At 48.9% G+C, this 16,181-nt stretch overlaps 1 protein-coding gene across 1 annotated transcript in view; it reads left to right on the top strand.

Moving 5' to 3' along the window:
- Positions 1-2,434: 2,434 nt before the first annotated feature.
- The window catches only part of TMPRSS9 (transmembrane serine protease 9), a gene marked incomplete at its 5' end in the record, with an annotated part of 30,916 nt that continues 17,169 nt past the window's right edge, over positions 2,435-16,181 (top strand). Inside the window, 7 exons of the mRNA XM_079915954.1 lie at positions 2,435-2,576; positions 5,830-5,957; positions 9,196-9,263; positions 9,376-9,555; positions 10,348-10,385; positions 12,219-12,332; positions 13,845-14,016. Of these exons, the coding sequence (XP_079772080.1) occupies positions 2,435-2,576; positions 5,830-5,957; positions 9,196-9,263; positions 9,376-9,555; positions 10,348-10,385; positions 12,219-12,332; positions 13,845-14,016 (842 nt within the window). The remainder of the gene's footprint in view (positions 2,577-5,829; positions 5,958-9,195; positions 9,264-9,375; positions 9,556-10,347; positions 10,386-12,218; positions 12,333-13,844; positions 14,017-16,181) is intronic.

Genomic DNA, 16,181 nt, shown 5'->3' on the forward strand with positions numbered 1-16,181 from the left:
CCTCAGGTCATGGCCGCCATCTTGGATTCTGTCTACCATGGCGTTCCTTCCATCTCTCAGGGGCTGACGAGCTCTCAGGTTGTGTTTAGTGGGCCAGTTGACCGTGGTGCGGTATTTTGTGGGCCACCCTGGGGTGAATCCACTGCCCCAAAGAGAGTGAGCCGCCAGCAGGAGGAGGAGGCTTCTCTTCCAGCACCTGCATTGTGACACCAGGGCAAACTCTGACATTCATGTTTGCAAATCCTCTTCCGCGTCAAAGCATTAGTGATGACTCATCCGCTGGGGATGGCCTTATGCAGGATGGGCAGATGTTTCTAAAGGGCCAGAGAGTAAATACGCTCAGCTTTGCAGACCAGATGAGTCTCTGTCTTGACCACCCAACTCCACCATTGCATCACGAAGGCAGCCAAAGATAATATATACCTCTGGGTTTCTCACACTCAGCACCACTGATATCTTGGGCTGGATCTTTCTCTGTGTGGGGCCGTCCTGGGCACTGTGGGTGTTGAGCAGCATCCCCGGTCCCCACCCATCAAATGCCAGGGGCACCCCCAGTCGCGGTAACCCAAAATGTCTCCAGACATCACCATGTGTCACCATTGGGGGCAAAATTGCTCCCACTTAGGAACCACTGATTTCATCAAATGGACATATCTGTGTTTCAATAAAACTTTATTTATAAAAACAAGGTGTGAAGCCAGCCAACCCTGGACTACCTTTAAGATGAGGTCAGGACTTCCCTGGTGGTGCAGTGGTTAAGAATCCGCCTGCCAGTGCAGGGGACACGGGCGCCACAACTACTGAGCCTGCTCTCTAGAGCCCACGCACCACAACTAGTGAGCCCCCACGCCACAACTACTGAACCCCAAGCGCCTAGAGCCCATGCTCCGCAACAAGAGAAGCCACTGCAGTGAGAAGCCCACTCACTGCAGCTAGAGAAAGCCCGTGTGCAGCAACAAAGACCCAACGCAGCCAAAAATAAATAAATAATAAAGATGAAGTTGAGATCTGACCAAAAAAAAAGATAGAAGAGGTCAGTACACCCTGGGGCTGTGTTGCCAACCACAGTGCATTTAGAAAACGGTCTGATTGTGTTCTGTCAACTGGGCACACCTGGGAAACCAAAACCCAATGCAGGTGACTATTCCACAAGCCGTATTCGTTCAACAAATATCTGAGTGTCCTGTGAGTCTTTTGTGATGAGGATTTTCCAGGGGAAATGGATGGATGTGGAATCTCAGGGAATAGCTGGTTGCAGAGAGGAGACTCCCTGAGTGTGACAGAGGGCGGTCTGTAGCTGGGGGTGGAAGAGGTCAAGAGGGCTTCCTGAAGGAGGAGGCATTCACCCAGACCAAGAGTGGAGGGGCTGCTTCAGACACCCCATGAGCAGAGACGGAGGGGTGGATGGTGGGGCCTGGAGGGGTGGCGGTCTACCAGACAACCCCCACTTCACCCCAGTCTCACCATGAGAGAAACACGAGACAGACCCCCAAAGAGGGACATTCCGCAAAATATCAAGACTACCCAGGGCATCACAAAGTCTGAGAAACCATCATAGCCCAGAGAGGTCACAAGGACATGTGATGACTGTCACATGGGATCCTGGATGGGGTCCTGGGACAGAAGAGGAAATTAGGGGGAAACTGAGGAAATCTGAATACACTGTGGACTTTGCTTAGTAATAGCGTATCAATATTGGTTCGTTAAGGGACTTCCCTGGTAGTCCAATGGTTAAGACTCCAACTTCCACTGCAGAGGGGCACGGGTTCGATCTCTGGTCAGGGAACTAAGATCCTGCATGCTGTGCAGCCAAAAAAAAGTAAAAAATGGTTAATTAATTGTGACACATGTACCAGACTTTATATTAGGGACGCTGGGTGTGAGTTATGTGGGATCTCTGTGCAATTGGCTCAGTCACCTCAAGCTGCCGGAACAAATAGCATAGACGGAGCAGCTTAAACAGCAGACATTTCTTCTCTCCCACTTTTGGAGGCTGGAGGTCCAAGATCCAGGTGTCGGCGGTGTTGGTTTCTGGTGGGAGCTCCCTTCCTGGCTTGCAGACGGCTGCTTCCGGAAGGAACACAGCCTTCTATTACTTAGAACTCTGACCTCCAGAACCGTCAGATAATAAATCTGTGTTCCTTTAAGCCACTGGTTTGTCGTCATTTGTTATAGCAAGTGCCGGAAACTCATACACGCTCTTCCCAGCAAGGGCCCCGTGGGGATCCCGCGTGTGCCAGCCCAGCCAGCAATCATGTTGAATCCGTTTTTATGTTTTGTGTCGAGCCCCCGACGCCTAGGGCGCTGTTGATGGCTGTCACGTCTGCACAAGGAAGACCCTTGCTTAGGGAAAGAGAAACGCCCCCAGCTCTGACCTCCTTTTTCTCTCTGTTTTCTGCTGGCTTCCAGGTTGCCGTCCCCACGTCTGGGAGCCATGGAGCCCACCGCCGGTGACTTACAGCTGGTGCCCAGGGCAACCAAGGACATCCAGCCTACAGACGCCGCATGCTGCCGGGCAGCCCTCTCGGCCATGGTGGCCACCAGCATCGTCATGGTCACCCTGGGAGTCCTTGTGGGTGAGTGGCCACAGACTTGCACGGGTCCACACGGCAGGCAGCTTGCACTAAGATGCCTGGGAGTGGCTCAAAAGTGTCCCAGAGCAAAGGGCTGAGCATTGCAGTACACAGAGGCCACCCAACAGCAAGGCGATGGGACCGGGTTCTGAGTGTGGCTGCGCTTAGTCCTGGGCTAGGCGGTGGGTGCCTGGGTGTCGAGGCAATACCTGCAAATTTCAGGTTTCCCACCAGTGGGATTCTTTATTTTTTTTAATACCATGTGTTTGATTTTGTTTTTTTTAATATTTATTTATTTTTTATTTGGTTGCGCTGGGTCTTAGTTGCTTAATGAAGATTCACAACCGGGGTGAAATGGAGACCAGTAGGGAAATGAACTTTTAAAAAACCCTTGAGAGGGGCTTCCCTGATGGCACAGTGGTTAAGAATCCGCCTGTCAATGCAGGGGACGTGGGTTCGAGCCCTGGCCCAGGAAGATCCCACATGCCACGGAGCAACTAAGCCCATGCGCCGCAATTACTGAGCCCACGCGCCACAACAATTGAAGCCCACCTGCCTAGAGCCCTTGCTCTGCAACAAGAGAAGCCACCGCAATGAGAAGCCCACACACTGCAAAAAAAAAAGTAGCCCCCGCTTGCCGCAACTAGAGAAAGCCCGCGCACAGCAACGAAGACCCAACGCAACCAAAAATAAAAATAATAAATAAATAAATTTATAAAAATAAAAACCTTGGGCTTCCCTGGTGGCGCAGTGGTTGAGAGTCCACCTGCCGATGCAGGGGACACGGGTTCGTGCCCCGGTCTGGGAAGATCCCACATGCCGCGGAGCGGCTGGGCCCGGGAGCCGTGGCCACTGAGCCTGCACGTCCGGAGCCTGTGCTCCACAGCAGGAGAGGCCACAACAGTGAGAGGCCCGCGTACCGCAAAAAAAATAAATAAATAAAAAGAAAAAATAAAATAAAAACCTTGAGAAATTTGAAAAGTCCCCCAAAGTATAAGTGAGCAGTCGTTGACTTTCCCACCTCCCACAGTCAAAAGTGGCTCCCACTTCACGTTTGCTTCTAATGTACGTACATTCGTATTATTTACAATGAAACATACGAAATGATGACCTGTGGTGAATGCTGCGAGGCTGCAGTTATAAAAACACACAAAGGAAGGTCTTTTTATGTCAGTGGAAGGGTCCACAGAGCCCTGCCGCCTGCATAGAATTCCAGGGCTGCCCCACACCTCGACGTGGTAGCCCTGAGCCACAGCGCTGTTCAGACTGAGTCAGCTTAAATTAAATAACAGGTAAAGTCCAGTTCCTCCGTCCCCATCAGCCACATTTCACGAGTAGTTCGTGGCTCCTGCAGGGGATACTCAGATCTAGAACCTTCCGTCATCAGGGGAAGTTCTGCTGGGCAGCCCTCCTCTGGACCGGGCTCCCGCTGAGATGAGCTTGCTAGTTCTGTGTGGGAATGTAAAGGTCTCCTTTCGTCCTTGACATGCTCATGGTAACTGGCAGTTTTGGGGGAAAATGCTGTCATATGGCAAAATAATAAGTTGGTAATCCAATGTGGGATGTGTATTTTTTAAATATATATATTTAAAATGTATTTTTAAAAATATATTTAAGGGGCTTCCCTGGTGGCGCAGTGGTTGAGAGTCCGCCTGCCGATGCAGGGGACACGGGTTCGTGCCCCGGTCCGGGAAGATCCCACATGCTGCGGAGAGGCTAGGCCCGTGAGCCATGGCCGCTGAGCCTGCGCATCCGGAGCCTGTGCTCTGCAACGGGAGAGGCCACAACAGTGGGAGGCCCGTGTACCGCAAAAAAAAAAATATATATATATATATATATTTAAGATATATATAATATATTTAAATACATATATTTGTGAATATCTGGAATAAGTCAGAGGCTGGCACGGCTGACAGAGGCCCTCTAGTGGCTGTGGGGTGAAATGCATGAAAATTGGGCTCTGTTGGTGGGTGGGGGGTGGCCGTGTGTTCGTGTGTCCATGTGTCCTCACGCCACGGAGAGACAGGGGACAGTTGCACACCTCCAGTCTAGAAGCACAGCTACATTTTGGGATAACAGGTAGATAGAATCTCCAGCAGGACCTCTGAAACTGAGGAAGGCTCTAAGAAACACTTAAAATTTAAAAACAATTTTTAAATTACAATTCAAATTTGTCCCCTTCCCAGACAGCTCAAAATTTTATTTGGAAGTATAAAATTTTACACGGGCCCTTGCTGGGCTGTTTCTCCAGTTGCCTGGGAGCCCATGGTTATTTCAGAGGGAAAGTGTGAGGCTTATTTGGGGCCCAGAACATAAGCACATGGGTCTACACAGCAGGGTTCTTGTTTTCTTTCTTTTTAGTTCCTTGCATGAGGAAACACACCAATTTTAGAATTACTTTAGACTCTCTATCTATTGAATAAACAAATATCTAAATATCGAGCTGGTTGAATATTCATTCAAATAAATAGAGCTGGGAGCCAGCTTTCACAGTGTAGGTGGCTGCTGCTTCTATTTCTTAATTTAAAAAACTTTTTTCAAGTTTTTTGCTTTTTTTCTGGCCATACCACATGGATTGTGGGATCTTAGTTCCCCGACCGGGGATTGGACCCAGGCCCCAGCAGGGAAAGCGCTGAGTCCTAAACACTAGACCACAGGGAACTCCCTACTTCTAGTCTTTTAATTTTGTAATTATGATCATTTTTGACTGGACCCCTTTGCCAGTCTCACATGTTTTCGACAGTTAGAAACACGTGTCTTCATGTATCACGTAGGGTTGTATTCTTTACAACATTGTATGACGGTTCTTCTTTGCTGTTGTGTACTTTTGACAACCGTTGGAAACTATTATTCAGAGGGTGGTGTCATGGGCCGGGGTTCGAGGGTCCTGGCACCCCTGGCTGTGCCCCTGGGGTATTTGGTGCCCCTTCCCAGGGAGGAGGTGGGAATTGTCCCAGAGTGGAGGGAAGATCTTCCTTCTGAGGCCATTTCAGCCATTTTTGGCTAGGATCCAGTCCTCCCCTTAGGGAAACCTGGGGATGCCTGGGGCTTTGGGTACCTGGGGGCCTTTGGGTGGGTGATGGGTGAGAGCTGATAAGGGAGCACTGTTAATAATCACTCAACCCCCGGGAAGTCAGCCCACCCCCCGTTTTTTGGGGGTGACCACCCCAGGGTGATGGGGGGCCTCAGAGGCCGGCTTGACTGAGCCCTGCCCCTGCAGGTGGGCGCTCTCACGGGGCCCTGGTCTTGTCCGCAGCCTCCCTCTCTACACAGGGTGTCAACGTGGAGCACACAGCCGAGCTGCGAGGGATCCGGTTTGCCCCCAGCTTGCAGCAGGAGACCTCAGACTATTACCGCACGCTGACGCCCACTCTGGAAACGCTGGTGAGGGTTCTGGGAGCCGGGGGGGGCCACGTGGGAGGCCAGGGGCTCTGACTGAGGCAGCAGAGCAATGGGAGGCCCAGGCAGCCTCTGAGGTAGGGAGGGGGCCCCATGGGGTGAAGAGGGCAGGGGCTGATGCATTCCAGAATGCAGGGGAGGGTAGCATTCGATGGGAACTGACTGCTGCAGGATCCATAGGCCACGTTGAAAGGTTGTAAACTGCATTTCGGTAGAGAAATCAGAACCCTCCTATGCGGCTGGTGGGAATATGAAAAGGGGCAGCCACTGTGGAAAACCGTCTGGCAGTTTCTCCAAACGTTAAAAATGGAGTTACTATCTGACCCAGCAATTCTGCTCCTGAGTGTCTGCCCCAGAAAAACAAAACCGTGAGTCCACACAGAAACTTGTACACGAGTGTTCATGGCAGCGTGATTCATAATGGCCCCAAAGTGAAAGCAACCCACATGTCCATCGACAGACGATGGATAAAACAACTGTGGTCCCTCCACACGTGGGAGCATCACTCAGTCATGAGAAGGGGTGAAGCCCTGACACTCGCTACAACGTGGACGGACCTTGAGAACATGATGCTCAGTGAGAGAAGCCAGACACAGAAGGACACACAGGGTGTGACTCCACTGATGGGAAACGTCCAGAACAGGCAGAGCCAGACACAGACAGTGGGTTCCTCGTTGTCAGGGGCTGGGGAGAGGATGGGGGTGACTGCTGATGGGAATGGGGCTTCTTTTGGGGTCATGAGAATGTTTTAGAATTGTGATGAGGTTGTACAACTCTGTGAATATACTAAAACCCATCTAATTGTACACTTGTAGAAGGTGAGTTTTTATGGTAGGTGACTTTTAAAACATAGTTTAAAATTTTATCCTAAGGGAAAGAGAAAGGTGACTAGGTAAGGATTCATTTTAAATGTGTGACAAGATGTGAGAGAAGCAGGGGGACAGTTAGGAGTCACCATCGTCTAGACCAGGAGTCAGCAAACTTTCCCCGTAATAGGGCCAGATGGTCCATATTTTTGGCTTTTGGGGGCCAGAGAGTCTGTCTTGACTGCTGGGCCTTGTGTTGTAGCCTGAAAGCCGCCATAGATGACGTGGATGAGTGGGTGTGGCCGTGTGCCAATAAACCTTTATTTATGAACACTGAAATTTGCATTTCATACCATTTTCATGCACCGTGAAATATTTTTCTTTTGTTTTTTTTTACATTTAAAAATGTAAAAACCATTCTTGTCCGTGATCTTTGCAAAAACAGCCAGTGATTCTAATTCAGCACATGGGCCGTATTGCTAATCTCAATCCCGTATCTTAAAGCAGCAAGGTCCAGTAGAAATGTAACAGAAGCCCCATGTGTAATTTAACATTTTCTGGTAGCCACTTTTTAAAAAAAAAAAAGTAAAAAGAATCAGGTAAGATTATTTTTAATAATACATTTTATTTAACCCAGAATATCCAAAATGTTATCATTTCAACATGTCATCAACCTTTATAAAGCAGGTATTAATGAGATATTTTACATTCTTTCCTTTGTATTGAGGCTTCCAACCCTGGTGTGTCTTTTTTTTTTAAGTTTATTTATTTTTTGGCTGCGTTGTATCTTTGTTGCTGCAAGCGGGCTTTCTCTAGTTGCAGTGTGTGGGCTTCTCATTGCGGTGGCTTCTCGTTTCAGAGCACCGGCTCTAGGCGCGCGGGCTTCAGTAGCTGTTGAACCCGTGTCCCCTGCATTGGCAGGTGGATTCTTAACCACTGCGTCACCAGGGAAGTCCCCCAAACCTGGTGTGTCCTTTACACTCACATCTCAGGGTGGATACTGAGCTTCCACTGGGAAAACTCCATCCCTACTTAGAATTTGTAACGTTTACAGACCCAAGATGCTCCAGATATACTTAAGAATTTTCCAGTGACTGAATCAAGTATCCGTTTTGAAATTGAAGCGTGAATTCATTAAAATTGAACAAAATGTGAAAAGCAGTTCCTCTGTGGCACCAGCCACATTTCAAATGCTCAGTTTCTACATACGGCCGGCGGCTGCCATATGGGGTGAGACAGGTGCAGAACATTTTGGAAATTTGTGGAATGTTCTACAGGACAGTGCAGGTCTGGGTGTGGGCTATGGGGATGTGGACTCAGAGGGTGCGGTTCAGAGAAGCAAATTGGATTGAGGGTGTCTTAGATGAGCGGATGAACGGGCGTGACTGTGCATCACGTGTGTTTAGGGAGCGAGGATGGTGACCATGGGATTTAGCACCTAAGCAGGACATTCTGCCAGGGGACAGGGACGCTGTCAGTGACTACATTGGGAGAGCAGATGAACGGGGTTACATGGTCACCCTACGTGTGGGTGACGTGAGCTGCCGAGGGGAGAGATGTGGGCCCTTCGGTGCCCAAACCGAGACAATCCTAGGAGACGCGGACAGTGGTCACCCTAACAGCACATGAGGGACAAGGACCTTCCTGATAGCATCTGCTTGCACAAAGTGGGCTCAGCCACAGAGGTTTTTTTTAATGTAAAATTCACATAAAACATAAAATTATCCTTTTCTTTATTATTATTTTTTTCTTTTGGCCACGCTGTGTAGCTTGTGGGATCTTAGTTTCTCAACCTGGGATTGAACCCGGGCCCCCGGCAGTGAAAGCGCCGAGTCCTAACCACTGGACCACCAGGGAATTCCCTAAAATTATCCACTTTTAAAGTGACTGATTCAGTGGCATTTAGTACATTCACAGAGCTGTGCAACCATCACCTCTAATTCCAGAACCTTCCATCACCCAAAAAGGAAACCCCACCCTCATCAGCAGTCACCCCCTCCCCCTCTCCCGCAGCCCCTGACAAGCAGGAACCCACGCTCCGTGTCTACGGATCTGCCTGTTCTGGACGTTTCCCATCAATGGAATCACACCCTGTGTGTCATTCTGTGTCTGGCTTCTCTCACTGAGCATCGTGTTCGCAGGGTCCGTCCACGTTGTAGGAGTGTCAGGACTTCACCTCTTTTCATGGCTGAGTGATGCTCTCGTGTGTGGAGGGACCACGTGGGGTTTCTCCATCATCTGTTGGCGGAGCTATATTTTCATAGGCACGACTTCGAGATGCCTGTCCTGTCTCTTAGTTCTGTGAGTTGGCCGCACACATGGAGTTGAAGAGGAGATGCTTTTCCACCCCCTTCCCAGCTGTCCCCCCCAGGAGTCTCCGCAGAGTCTCACATTTGCCACGGTTGTTTCTGTTGTAGTTTGTCAGCAGCTTTCGGGAGACAGAGTTGGAGGCCAGCTGTGTGGGCTGCACAGTGCTCAGTTACTGGTGAGTTGGGGCCTCCTTGGAGGTGGAGGAAGCTTGGCGGTTGCCTGAGAGACTGCAGAAGATTCCAGCCAAGAGGCGCCCTCCCTCTCAAGGGCCAGTGTCCTCCCCGCAGGGCGGGCAACGCCAGCATCCTGGTGCGTTTTCGGCTGCACTTTATGCAGCCGGCCCTGTGGACACCGAGCCTGGGCCTGGAGGAGGAGCTGCTGCAGCGGGGACTCCGAGAGAGGCTGCAGGGCCGCGGCATCCCCCTGGCCCCCTATGGCACCATCGTGTCCGCCCAGCTCACAGGCGAGTGGCCCCAGAGACAGGGCGACGTTGGGAGGGGCTGGAGGGACATGCTGGGGAAGGAGAGCCAAGTGAAAGTCGCATTAAACTCGAGGTTTTCCATAATCGCCCCCGTGGTGACAAGGAAACATATACCCATTGCTTTACCCTCTATGGTCTAGACCAGGGGGCGGCAACCTATAAATATTTTCATCTTTGCCACCCATTGGGTCTCTGTCCAGATGGCTCAACTCAGCTATTATAGCACAAAAGCAGCAAAGACACTATATAAACAAACGGACACCACTGTGTATCAATAAAACTTTATTTACAAAAACAAGTGGTGGGCCGGATTTGGCTCCTGGCCCCTGGTATAGAAATAAGGGTAAATGTTATGCTCTAAAATTCTAAGATTGCTGTGCGTTGTGATTTGAGAACCAGGCATGAGGTCAGACTGCTCAGATTTTAAAATTGTTGCCTTGACCTTGCCCTGCAGGACATTTACAGTCCCCTCTCCACCACTCCCGACACACTCAGTGAGTCTCAGTAACCTCGCCAGCACTAAGAGAGCTTTCTGAGGGGATGGAAGTGTTTTGGGTCGGTGCCATCCACTCTGGCAGCCACCTGCCCCACGCGGCTGTTGAGCTCTTATCGTGAGGAATGGAATATTTCATCTGATTTCATCTTTGCTGATTTAAGTCAGAATTTAAGTGGATCCCAGGTGGACAGCGCAGACCACTGCTTTGCAATACGATGTTGTCAGAGAACCTCAGTGCTTGCTAAATGAGCTTATATCTCTTCTCCGTTTTGCCGCAGGAAGCCAGAAAGAGCTGCTGACAGAAAGAGACTTAAAATCAGGTATGTTTTGTTGAATGGATAAAGAAGATGTGGTATATATGTGTACATTGGAATACTACTCAGCCATAAAAAAGGATGAAATAATGCCATTGAAAGCAACATGGATGGACCTAGAGATTATTATACTAAATGAAGTGAGTCAGAGAAAGACAAGTATCACTTATATGTGAAATCTAAAATATGACACAAAAGAACCTATCTACAAAACATAAACAGATTCACAGACGTAGAGAATAGACTTGTGGTTGCCAAGGGGGAGGGGGGTGGGGGAGGGAAGGATTGGGAGTTTGGGATTAGCAGATGCAAATTATTACATATAGGATGGATAAACAACAAGGTCCTACTGTATAGCACAGGGAATTATATTCAATATCCTGTGATAAACCATAATGGAAAAGAATAGGAAAAAGAATGTATATCTGTGTGAGCAGACAATTTAAAAGTGAGGCACTTTGAATTATTCAGAGCCAAGCATGATTAAGAGGAGGCATTATTGTTTTTGTTTTGTTTTTAAGTGATGGAAAGTTGTTATTAAAAGAAAAGACAAAAAACAATTTGGGGGAAAAAAAAGAAAAAAGAGTAGATATCACCTGGAATCTCATTGCTTTTACTATTTTGGTGACTTTCCTCCCAGACGGCTCATGACACATCTACAGATACATTTTATGTATCTGTAGGGGTGATCAGTGGTTCCCAACTAGGGGTGATCCTGCCCCCCCAGGGGACACAGGGTGATGTCTGGGGACATCTGTGGTTGTCACGATGGGGGCTGCTCTTGGCATTCAGTGAGTGGGGCCGGGGTGCTTCTCAACATCCCACAGTGCCCAGGACAGCCCCCACAGATAATGGGCCCAAATGTGAACCTACACTTCAGTGGCAAATTTTATGTTATGTGTACTTTATTACAATTTTAAAAATTAATTTCACCTATTTCTTACTTTAAAAAAAAAATTCTTTATTTATTTCGTTGCACCAGGTCCTAGTTGCAGCAGGCAGGCTCGTTAGTTGTGGCTTGCCGGCTCCTTAGTTGCGGCACGTGAGCTCCCTAATTGCGGCTCACTGGCTCCTTAGTTGTGGCTTGTGAACTCTTAGTTGTGGCATGCATGTGGGACCTAGTTCCCTGACCAGGGATTTAACGTGGGTCCCCTGCACTAGGAGCTCAGAGTCTTATCCACTGAGCCACCAGGAAAGTCCCCCTATTTCTTACTTTTTAAAAACATGGTGGGACTTCCCCAGTGGTGCAGTGGTGAAGAATCCGCCTGCCAATGTAGGGGACACAGGTTCGATCCCTGGTCCGGGAAGATCCCACATGCCGCGGAGCAACTAAGCCCGTGTGCCACAACTACTGAGCCTGCGCTCTAGAGCCCATGAGCCACAACTACTGAGCCCGCGTGCCGCAACTACTGAAGCCCACGTGCCTAGAGCCCGTGCTCCGCAACAAGAGAAGCCACCACAATGAGAAGCACACACACCACAACAAAGATTAGCGCCCTCTCGCCGCAACTAGAGAAAGCCCGCACGCAGCAAGGAAGACCTAACGCAGCCAAAAAATAAATTAATTAAAATAAATTAATAAATAAATAAAACGTGGCTGATAGAAACGTAAAAGTACATACATGCAACACATACGCTTAGGTTCCATAGCCCTGGCCCCGGTGCTGACTAGCATTCTCATGTGTTACATCTCTGTACTAATTCTGAGAAAATTATTTCAGAAACATTCAGAGAAAAGGAAGCAGAGAAGAGATGCCTTCCACGCTCTAGAGTTTCCGCGTGGAGAGCAGGCGGGAGAGATGGAGTGAGGTCAGGAACGCGGTTCTTGTCTGCCCTCAGGTCACTGTCCAGGGAATGCCTTTTCCTGCGGGAACAGCCAGTGTGTGACAAAGGTGAACCCGGAGTGTGATGACACGGCGGACTGCTCTGATGGCTCCGATGAGGCCCACTGTGGTCAGTCTGCCTGTCTGGCCTGTTTTCTGGGCTATGTCCTCTTTCCAGGTTCAAGTGCTGGCTCTCTGGCCCACTGTGCCCATCACACACAGACACGTGGTCCCGGCATTCACTGGAGTAGGGCAGAGAAAGGGAGTGGGCACCTGTGCTATGACAGGAAACCTGAGCGGCAAGCAGAGAAGGGAGACCTTGAGGTGTGTGGAGTGGAGAGCCTCGGGTGAGAAGGAGAAAAAAATCAGGTCAAACCGTGGGAAGCCTTGAATGCCAGGAACTAGGGGTCTGTCCTATAGGTAGTGGGGAGTCACCAAAAGGATTTGAGCAAGGGAAAATTACAATTGAAATGCTGTAAGAGTAGTCAACGTTTTTCTAGCAATGCTAGTCCATGCAGTAAGGTGAGAACAGTGGTTTAAATGTTGGAAAGGAAGAAGGAAAACTATCATAATTTGAATCTGATTCTCTAAATGAATCAATAAATTAACTGAAAGGATATCAGAAAAATAAGACAGTTCAACAATAAGGGGAAGATAAGATAAATACACATAAAGGAAGCTCTTGTTTTGCTTTATACAATTAATAACAGGTTAGAAGATATAATGGAAAAGATCATAGTCTTGATTAATAGCAACACAAAATAAAATAAACTTGTGTCCTCTATATAGTAATAATTATCTAGAATTACAAACCATTGCTGAAGGACATAAAAGTAGACTAAACAGAGAGACACGGCATCCTATGAAAAGATGGACATATAAAGATTTTGGAACTTGCAAAATACACGGTGAGGGAGACATTCATAGCGTCTGGTACCTGGCTGCGGAGGATGATATAGAGGTTGATTGAAATTGACAGGTGTGGTCGGGGGGTCCCCAAGACTCCTTCAGATTCAGTGATTCACGAGAAGGAGTCACAGAACTCAGTAAAGCTGTTATATGCGTAGTTATGGCTTATTACAGTGAAAGGATACAGATGAAAATCAGCAAAGCAAAAGGTGCAAAGTCCAGGAGAGACCAAGCTCAAGCAAGCTTCCAGTTATCCTCTCCCGGTGGAGTCATGTGGACAGCGCTTAACTCATTCTCCCAGCACCATATGTGATAACACACTCAAAGTACTTCCAACCAGGGGAGCTCACCCAAGGCTTGGTGTCCAGGGTTTGTGTTGGGGGTTGGTCACATAGGTACGTAGCATCCATATAGCTAACTTTAGGGTATGATTGTCCTAGAGGTGCTGAATCACAGGACCTCAGGCTGAGTGGATTAAACAACAGAAATGTATGCTCTCCCAGCTCTGGAGGCTAGAAGTCCGAGATCAAGGTGTCCGCAGGGTCGGTTCCTTCTGAGGCCGTGAGGGAGGATCTGTTCCATGTGGTCTCCCAGCTTCTGGTGGTTTGCTGGCATCTTTGGCATTCTTTGAATGCGGTGGCCATGGGGACAACAGACTGCAGACAGACGTGCCAGGAACGTGGCCACACTCCTGCCTTCTTGGGGGTCCTGGATAGTGATCTCTGTCTTGCAGACTGTGGATTGCAGCCTGGCTGGAGGACAGCCGGCAGGATTGTGGGCGGTGTGGAGGCATCCCCGGGGGAGTTCCCTTGGCAAGTCAGCCTCCGAGAAAACAACGAACACTTCTGTGGGGCCGCCGTCATTGGCGCCAGGTGGCTCGTGTCTGCTGCCCACTGCTTCAATGAGTGAGTGCACGTCCCTGAGGGCTCAGAGCCCACCCCACCCCTGTATCCCACCTACCTTCCACTCTGGGAATGCCACCTTTCCTGGGTGTCTTCAGAGCCCCTTGGAACTTATTTCCTTCCTTCCTTCCTTCCTTCCTTCCTCCCTCCCTCCCTTCCTCCCTCTCTCCCTCCTTCCTTCCTTCCCTCTTCTTTTTAAAAGATATTTATTTATTTATTTATTTATTTATTTGGCTGTGTCGGGTCTTAGTTGCGGCACGTGGGAACTTTGGTTGCGGAGCGCGGGCTCTTCGTTGCGGCGTGCAGGCTGTCTAGATGTGGCGCGTGGGTTTAGTTGCCCCGTGGCATGTGGGATCTTAGTTCCCTGACCAGGGATTGAACCCATGTCCCCTGCATTGGAAGGCAGATTCTTAACCACTGGACCACCAGGGAAGTCCCTCCCTCTCTTTTCTTTTTGTTAAATCTGAATGCATTAATTTTTTAAAATTGTGGCAAAATATATATAACATAAATTTACCATTTTTAAGTGCACAGCTCACTGGTATGAAGTACATTCCCATTGTTGGGCAACCATCCCCAACATCATCTCCAGAACTTTCTCATCCTCCCAAACTGAAACTCTATCCCTTGTAAACCGACTCCCCAGCCCCTCCCCCAGCCCCTGGCCCCACCGTCTACTTCCTGTCTCTGTGGATCTGACTCCCCCAGGGACCTCCTGTGAGTCGAATCAGACAGTACTTGTCCTTTTGTGACTGACTTCACTTAACCTGTTTTCAAGGTTCATCCACGTTGCATTGTGTGTCACTGCTTCTTTCCCTTTCATGGCCAGATACTATTCCAGTGTCTGGATGGACATGTGTTTATTCTTCCATCCGTCGACGGACACTTGGGTTGTGTCCACCTTTTGGCTATTGTGAATAATGCTGCTGTGAACATGGGTGTGCAGGTGTCTGAGTCACTACTTTCAATTGCTTTGGGTATAAACTCAGAGGTGGAATTGCTGGGTCACATGGTGATTCTGTGTTTACCCTTTTGAGGAAACACCATCCCGTTTTCCACAGCAGCTGCCCCATTTTCCATTCCCACCAGCAGTGCACAAGGGTTCCAATTTCTCCACATCCTTGAGAAGTTCCTTTGACATTTATTGTAAAGCTGGTTTGGTGGTGCTGAGTTCTTTTAGCTTTTGCTTGTCTGTAAAGCTTTTGATCTCTCCATCAAATCTGAATGAGACAGGGCTTCCCTGGTGGCGCAGTGGTTGAGAGTCCGCCTGCCGATGCAGGGGACGCGAGCTCGTGCCCCGGTCCGGGAAGATCCCACGTGCCGCGGAGCGGCTGGGCCCGTGAGCCATGGCCGCTGAGCCTGCGCGTCCGGAGCCTGTGCTCCGCAACGGGAGAGGCCACAACAGTGAGAGGCCCGCGTACCGGAAAAAAAAAAAAAAATCTGAATGAGAGCCTTGCTGCGTAGAGTATTCTTGGTTGTAGGCTTTTCCCTTTCATCACTTTAATTACATCATGCCACTCCCTTCTGGCCTGCAAAGTTTCTGCTGAAAAGTCAGCCGATAGTCTTACAGGAGTTCCCTTGTATGTTATTTGTTCCTGCTCCCTTGCTGCTTTTCATATTCTCTCTCTAACTTTTGTCTTTTTGATTATGATGTGTCTTGGTTTGTTACTATTTGGGGTTATCCCGTATGGGACCCTCTGTGCTTCCTGGACTTGGCTGGCTGTTTCCTTTCCCAAGTCAGGGAGGTCTTCCGCTGTTATCTCTTCAGATATTTTCTCAGGCCCTTTCTCTCTGTCTTCTCCTTCTGGGACCCCTATAATGTGAATAGTAGCATGATGGATGTTGTCCTAGTGTCTGTTAAACTGTCCTCATTCCTTTTCATTCTTTTTTTCTTTTTTATTTGGGGGGCAGTGATTTCCACTGCTCTGTCTTCCAGCTCACCGATCTGTTCTTCTGCCTCATTTAGTCTCCTTTTGATTCCTTCTGCTGTGTGTTTCATTTCAGTTATCGTATTCTTCATCTCTGTTTGGTGGTTCTTTATGTTTTCTCTTTGTTTAAAATGTCTCACTTCTTACTCCGTGCATCCGCTCCTCTCCTGAGTTCTATGATCGTCTTTGCGATCACTACCCTGAACTCTCTCTCAGGTAGGTTGCCTCTCTCTACCTCAC

This window comes from Stenella coeruleoalba (assembly GCF_951394435.1).
Source record: "Stenella coeruleoalba genome assembly, chromosome: 3".
Lineage (NCBI taxonomy): Eukaryota > Metazoa > Chordata > Mammalia > Artiodactyla > Delphinidae > Stenella > Stenella coeruleoalba.